Source organism: Apaloderma vittatum, unplaced genomic scaffold (assembly GCF_000703405.1).
Source record: "Apaloderma vittatum isolate BGI_N311 unplaced genomic scaffold, ASM70340v1 scaffold24200, whole genome shotgun sequence".
Lineage (NCBI taxonomy): Eukaryota > Metazoa > Chordata > Aves > Trogoniformes > Trogonidae > Apaloderma > Apaloderma vittatum.
In genome coordinates, this window is record NW_009695436.1 from 4,073 (window position 1) to 11,459 (window position 7,387).

A 7,387-nucleotide genomic window follows, 5' to 3' on the forward strand; every position below is an offset into this window, starting at 1 on the left:
AAAGGGGTTAAGAGTGTGTATAATGTTATATATGAGTTGCAGTTGAGTCTGCTGGAAGGATGACAGGAACCAGTGGGAGAGAAACAGATACAGGAACTGAAATGGCTGAAGCTTTGTGGCTTAAATAGAAGAAAATGAGAAGGTGTTTGCTCAGATTAAGGAAATGCATCAGATGCGCTTAGTCTGAGTCATTCACATAACTCAGGCTGCTCCTTCACAGGTTTTCTTAGGTCCTGGTGTAATGGGATTGCATTTCCACCTGTGGGTATGGCAGACCTCCTTCAAATCAGTTAATACCAGCAAGCTATTACAAAAGTATCTGCTGAAGGATGTGCTTAGGAAGCTTGAAAGCGCTGGGAGTCAGTTCATAACTGGTCTGTACCTCAGGGGCTGCTGCAGAGTGCTCCCCGGTTCCCTCGGGTTGCCACTGCTTCATCTGCTTGGCACCAAATCAGCAGGAGCCCTGTTGCTGCTGCAAATGGTATATACAACTAGTTTGTGTCCTTGCCAACACATGCTTCTGGAGGACCTCTCCCCGCTATAAATAAACGCTACCAAATTTGACGAGCCGGCCCAAGTAGCCTGCTGCAGTGCCTACTAGGAATGGAGCGAGGGAAGAACCTCAGTTGCATTGGGTCAGAGTAGCAGCTGCGGAATCGTTTTAGAATAACAGTTAATTGCATTTAACACCTTTGCCTAAACGGAGCTGGTAAATCCCTAGCAAGTATCGCTTTCCTCCTTTATTTTTTTCCTTTTTTTTCTGTTGGCAATCTTGGCTCCTCCAGGAATGTCGTCCAGCAGACCTTATTTTCCAACTGGGTGTATATGTGAAGGACTGGGGAAAATAGCGGTGACGCCACTTCAATTTAAAAACGGACAGCACCGTTTCAAAAGCACATGAAAAATTGTGAGAAACTTCCGTGCGTAGCTGAAACTCACTTTGAGGGTAGGGAGTGTGCAAGACTTCTGTAGGCAGCGTCCCTCTGGGCTTCCTGGGGATAGTTTTGTGACATGCTGAGTAGCTACTCTGACTGCACTAGCGAAGTGACATGAAAGAAAGTGTCTGAATTGTTATTTTCCTTGAATTTGCTTCTCCTGAAATCTAAGCAGCAAATATTATTGGGCAAAGGTGGCCTGGAAGAGCTGAGCTAAACACATTTGGAAAACTGCTGTTCTGCCCTGTCAATATTCCTTGATTTTAATGCATGTTTATCCCTCTCTTCCCCTGCCTCACGCTGGGAATTAACAGTCTTTCTGTTTCTCTGCTCACTCCGTACTGGGAGCGTTTTCTGGCACAGGAGTCCCAAGCATCTCAGTTTTATGAACAAGATCCTAATGTGTGTACGTAATGATCCTTTTAATATATCAGCAGGTAGCAGAAATAGAACGGTGGAGGGGGCTTTCAGTGTAGGTTGGAATGACAGTGCTGGAGTTTCAGGGTTTAGCTAAGCCCTGGCCTGTTAATCAGATTGGGTATATGGAGGTTTTTCCCCAGAGTTTTGTCCATTCTTGCTTCTATCTTTAGATCAAGCAGCTTGGGAATTATTTTTTGGCCACTTAACTTATAGAGGCTGACTCATCTCTTCTTCCCAGCCAGCCACGTGTTCGTACGCATATTCCCTGACCTGAAAGGGAGATGATCCTTTTCTCTTAATAGAAATGAGTATGAGTGGATGTGAGCTTCATGAAAAGCAAACAAGCCAAACAGTCACTTTTTACTTCCTCTGCACCTTTTTTTTTTTTTTTAAACCCTGATGTTTCCTGTATTTCCTTTCCTCCTTCAGGTGGAGCAGTTTACCTTTAAATAATTAAGAATACAACTAATAAGCCCCAAGCATTTTGACATTCATCTTGCTGTGATTGTTAAAGCACTACTATAATGTAAATTTAAGATAGTCTGTTAAACCTGTTGTTTACTTAAACATGTCTAGTGCTGCAAAGACCTCCCTTGAAACGTTAAGTTCCAAAGTCATTGCAATTTATTGTCTGTGATATTATCCCAAATATCTCTATGAACTGAGTAAGATTCAGAGAAAAGGATCAGTCTCGTGAGGGAAACCCTTTATTCTTTACCAAACCACTGAAATCTGTTCTTGGCTTCTCTTGCAGCTGAGCGTGCTCTAGATACCATGAATTTTGATGTGATCAAAGGAAAACCCATTCGCATCATGTGGTCTCAGAGGGACCCTTCCTTGAGGAAGTCAGGGGTTGGGAATGTCTTCATTAAGAACCTGGACAAATCCATTGATAACAAGGCACTTTACGACACGTTCTCAGCGTTTGGGAATATTTTGTCCTGCAAGGTGAGATGTGGTTCCTTTATTTCATTTTGGTTTAGTGGTGATGCGAGCAGACACGTCCAACATAAGAAGCAAAAGGGACAACCAAGCGAGGAGCGGAGTCTCTGAAAGGCAGAGTTGACCCCATGGAGTTGAAACTCCATTTCCTCCATGGCAGAGGGAACATCACCAGCACCCAGCATTTTCCTCTTCCCTCTCACGGCAAAGTTATTTGCACATGATGTTGTGTAAAGCACAGACACACTAACTGCTCGAGGTACTGCGCTCTGAGCTTCTTTGGAAATACCTGCCCCATCAAGAAGTGCCTCCTTGATGATCCAAAGGTCAGGGATTGCTGAAATTATGTCACATTTGGTCATGAAGTGGGCAAGTCTGAAACACAGATCATGTCTTCCTAGCACTGACCCTTGGCAGTAACCTGGTTTTCCCTGCTGAGCGTCAGGAGAAAATGTGTTCAGAGAGCTGACGTTCTGTTCTCCTTCCGCGTTTGTAGGTGGTGTGTGATGAGAATGGCTCTAAGGGCTACGCCTTTGTGCACTTTGAGACCCAGGATGCTGCAGATAGAGCCATCGAGAAGATGAACGGCATGCTGCTCAACGACCGCAAAGTGTGAGTGTCACAGCCAGAAGCAGCAACGATCGCATGAACCGTGATGCATCTGGGTATTAACAGGGACACACAAGGCACTGGTTCTCCTGGCCCAAGCCTTGGCCTGCTACCTCTCCACTACAGGGCTGGTGAGTGACCCTGCCCAAGCCACGGCCTGCTCCCCCTCCGTCACAGGGCTCGTGGTTTCCCTGACCAAGCCTTGATTGGCTTCCTCTCCTCTAGTGGGTTGGGGTGGGTTTCTGTGGCCAGTACTCTCTGCACTGCGGGGTGGACATCCTCGGCCGACTGTAGGACAGGTGATTTTTTTGGTTTTTCGGGTTGGTCTGTGACCCGTTTGTCCTTCTCTACTGCTGTCACCTGTTCTTGTCCTCATTCCCAGCTCCTACTACACACTCTTTTTTTTTTTTTTGCCTCGCTGCAAGTCACACGTTGTTTCTCTGCTCTTGAAAACAAGCTGCTTATTGGGATTTTTGTTCTTTCTTTCAGGTTTGTTGGGAGGTTCAAGTCTCGTAAAGAGCGAGAGGCTGAGTTGGGAGCCAAGGCGAAGGAATTCACCAATGTTTATATTAAAAACTTTGGGGATGACATGGATGATGAAAGACTAAAGGAGCTCTTCAGCAAATACGGTAAATACAGAAACACTTTTAAAGAGGCTGTGAATGTCATGACCCGTGGTAGTTCAGCAGTGCTGCTGCCATCTCTGTAGCTCTACCTGGGTCACTTTGAGGTTGAGAAATACAAAGTGTTGAGGTGTGCGTAGTAGAATGTTGGACAGGAGACAGAGTCTGACCCGCAGGTGGGAGAGAAAGGGCTGGGGCTGTTATATGGAGGTTAATAGTCCTGAAATAGTTTTATGGTATTTTACTAACAGGTAAAACTCTGAGTGTTAAAGTGATGACAGACCCCACTGGAAAATCCAAAGGCTTTGGCTTTGTAAGCTTTGAAAAGCATGAAGATGCTAACAAGGTATGACCAATTTTTGTGCTGCTTGGATATCTTCAGGGAAGAAAAACTCAAGTTTATCATAGGATCCAGTTACTAAAACAAGAGAAAATTCTGCCTTGAGCATAACCTCTTCTAGATGTCGGAACTTAGAAACCTTATGCACTTTACCAGCTCGACATTCAAGGCTAACAGCATTTCTCCAGATTACTAGATCTGCACAGAACGCAGTGGTATAATCAAGAACGTTAATTGCTGAAGAAATGCGACAACGCAGGGCTTGTGGAGGAGGAAAGCGTCTAGAGTGATAACATTTCTAAGCAGTGTTCTTCTCTGTAGTAATACGCTTGCTCAGTTTGGCCTTAACTGCAAGAAGGGGTGAGGATAAATTCACAAGCTGCTGTTGGTCCAACACTGACAGTGGTGGCGTGAGCATGGTCTGCCCTCATGGCTTCAGTTTGTCCTTAATGAGCCCGTTGTTACATGGAAGTAGTGCAGAAGTAACGTGGCAACCCTGGGTTGTTGACTAACGGGTGGGGATACAGTGTGAGCTTTGGACAGTCCTGTTCTGAACACGATCAGGTCCTGTCTTGCTTCAGCAGTTGACAGATTTCCTCTTGAACTCTCTGTCCAGGCAGTAGAAGAAATGAATGGCAAGGATATCAATGGGAAAATGGTATTTGTAGGCCGAGCGCAGAAGAAGGTCGAGCGCCAGGCCGAGCTGAAACGGAAGTTTGAACAGCTGAAACAAGAGAGACTCAGCCGGTACCAGGTGACCAGTCTGTTCCTCTTCTGAATTTAAGCACCATTTTCAGTCTGTGGGCAGACTTGAAAGGAATTGATGAAAGAGTGAGGCATTGTCCTGTGAAGCATCCATGGAGTTAAAATCTAAAGGTGACTCCAAGGTATTTGGGTGCAAAGGGGGCATCAAGGTGTGGTCTTGGCAATGAAAGTGTTTAGGAGGACGTGAGAAAAGTCATGCAGTTGTCTTCAAATGGAGATATCTGGAAGGCTGGAAAGAGGCATCATAACCTTATACCTTTGTCTATCGTGTGTGGCGAAACTCAGTCACATCAGAGATGGCATCTGAATCTTTCCCAATCCTTGCTATGTAGTGCTGGGCTGGAGACACAGGATGCAACAGGAAAGCAGAGGAAATCCAGACAAGCTTCCTTTTCATCACAGTGGGACTTGTCTCTACGCCTTTGCAACATTTATTGCCTTCAGCTTTGGGTGGTACAAGAGGAAGGTTGTGCTAAACTAAGAGTTTTCAGATAAGTTACAGCTCTGGCAGATGGGCACTGACAGTCGATGTGCTCAAGATTTTCTTTAATGTTATGAATGTCTTAACTGTTCTCTCACTTCTAGGGTGTTAACCTGTACATTAAAAACCTAGATGACACTATAGATGATGAGAAACTGAGGAAGGAGTTCTCGCCTTTTGGGTCAATAACGAGTGCCAAGGTATTGTGGGGAGTTGAGGGTATTTGGATTTTAAATCCTCAAGAAGGAGCTACTATCTGGCAGGGCAATTCTTATCCTTTGGTCATTGTGGTCCTGAGAACATCTGGACTAATAAAGACACAGATTTCTTTGGGTCTTGCTGGGATTTTTATGGAGAACTTGCTTCGTTTTGTCATCAAGACAGGAGGCAGGAAGCAGTAAACATGCTTGTCTGAGGTGACTCCCAGTAAGCATGAAATGGCGTTTTCCTATGTGCGTTTCGGGGCTGCACCAAATCTTTCCCATTCCTTACTGTGCAGTGTGGGCCTGGGGACACATGGTGCTTACAGAAAAGCAGAGCAAATCCAGACAGGTGATTCTCACTCCTCGAGTACCTGTCTCTACACCTCTGCAACAGTTACATCCTGCCTGTCTGTAACCTGACATTTAAAAAAAATACAGATTCTTCAGCTAATTTCTTGTAACAGTGCTCCACTAGCAATTGCTCTTTGCTGCAGGTGATGCTGGAAGATGGACGGAGCAAAGGATTTGGCTTTGTCTGCTTTTCCTCTCCAGAGGAAGCTACAAAAGCTGTGACAGAGATGAATGGGCGAATTGTGGGCTCAAAGCCGTTGTATGTTGCGCTCGCCCAAAGGAAAGAAGAGCGAAAGGCCCATCTAACTAACCAGTACATGCAGCGCATTGCTGGGATGAGAGCCTTGCCTGCCAACACGATCATTAATCAGTTCCAGCCTGCTGCTGGAGGGTATTTCATGCCTGCTGTGCCCCAGGTGAGCTGAACTGGGCTGAGTTTGGGGGTTTTTTTTGTCTGCCTTGGAGCTTCGATGGTTCAGCTGCAGTAATCTCACTGAGCCTTTCTTATGCCTTTAGCAAATAAGTCCTGATGGGGGGGGGTGCCGTCGGTGGAGTTAATTCTGTGACTTCCCAGCTGCCTCTTCTCTTAATGTGAAATGAGTGCTGAGTCCTGGCAACAACTGCCAAAACATGTTGTAAACAATGTGATTCACTTAGATGTTGCCTCTGAGCTCATCTGATCTTTCTTCAGGCTCAGAGCAGACCCACTTACTATGCACCCAACCAAATGACGCAGATGAGACCCAACCCACGCTGGCAGCAAGGGGGAAGACCTCAAGGTGAGTGTGCTAGAGACAGTATTTTGGTTGTATGACCCTTTTTCCTGTACTTCCCAACAAGAACAATGCCTACTTTCCTCTCCGTGCACGAACCCCGTTCTGTTTCCAGTTAGCTGACTGTCCTGACTTGCTGGTTGGTTCCGTTTTGAGGATTTTTCCCCTCATTTCTTCCGCTAGGCTTCCAGGGAATGCCAAACGCCATGCGCCAGTCTGGACCGCGGCCGGCCCTGCGCCATCTGGCCCCTGCTGGCAATCCTCCAGCCTCGCGTGGCCTTCCTGCTGCTGCCCAGCGTGTCGGTAAGGTGTTGACCTCCCTGGGCTCTTCCCCTTATCTGAGAGGGAGGAGGATGCTGTTGAGACTTTGACTTCTCTTTCCAAAGCTGGAGGTCAGATGCAGATAACCAAAAGGCCGCCTCGAGCAAGGGGCAGAGACAGCACCTGAATCTTCCCTGTTCCTCGCTGTGCAGTGCAGGTGTGGGGCAGTTGGTGCTACAGCACGGCAGTGAGAATCCAGATGGGTTGTTTTCCACTGGTTTGGAACTCATCTCTACACCTCTGCAACATTTGGTGCTCAAAACAAAAAAGAAAGAAGAGGGGAGGTGCTCTGTAAGTTACGGTTATTGGTTTTGGAGTGGAGCATCCAAATGAGTTTATTCCAATAAATGGCTAAAAAATGCCTTAAATGCAAGAATTTGTGGTCTAGTCTGAGGGAGAATAGCCCCTTCCTAAAGCAGCCAGTTGTGTTTTGGAGACTGTTTGCTAAAGGAGTGTTACTGTTCAGGGCATAGTCTGAATTCAGCAGTTGATATCGGGCATCCCAGTTTACTTGCTTGTCTGTTGCTCCAGGTGCTTCATTTCCTTCTCCTCTTCCTCTGCAGGCGTTGGCACCGCAGCACAGACTTTAGCTCCTCGTCCGCCCGTTGCTGCCCCCGCTCCCAG

At 46.4% G+C, this 7,387-nt stretch overlaps 1 protein-coding gene across 1 annotated transcript in view; it reads left to right on the forward strand.

Moving 5' to 3' along the window:
• Positions 1 to 7,387, forward strand: part of PABPC4 (poly(A) binding protein, cytoplasmic 4 (inducible form)) — a 12,525-nt gene that overhangs the window by 3,980 nt on the left and 1,158 nt on the right. Inside the window, exons 2-11 of the mRNA XM_009871402.1 lie at positions 2,110 to 2,303; positions 2,794 to 2,909; positions 3,396 to 3,535; positions 3,781 to 3,875; positions 4,486 to 4,623; positions 5,220 to 5,315; positions 5,813 to 6,085; positions 6,361 to 6,448; positions 6,626 to 6,745; positions 7,327 to 7,387. The exon at positions 7,327 to 7,387 is cut by the window's right edge and continues 58 nt beyond it. Coding sequence (XP_009869704.1) covers positions 2,110 to 2,303; positions 2,794 to 2,909; positions 3,396 to 3,535; positions 3,781 to 3,875; positions 4,486 to 4,623; positions 5,220 to 5,315; positions 5,813 to 6,085; positions 6,361 to 6,448; positions 6,626 to 6,745; positions 7,327 to 7,387 — 1,321 coding nt within the window. The remainder of the gene's footprint in view (positions 1 to 2,109; positions 2,304 to 2,793; positions 2,910 to 3,395; positions 3,536 to 3,780; positions 3,876 to 4,485; positions 4,624 to 5,219; positions 5,316 to 5,812; positions 6,086 to 6,360; positions 6,449 to 6,625; positions 6,746 to 7,326) is intronic.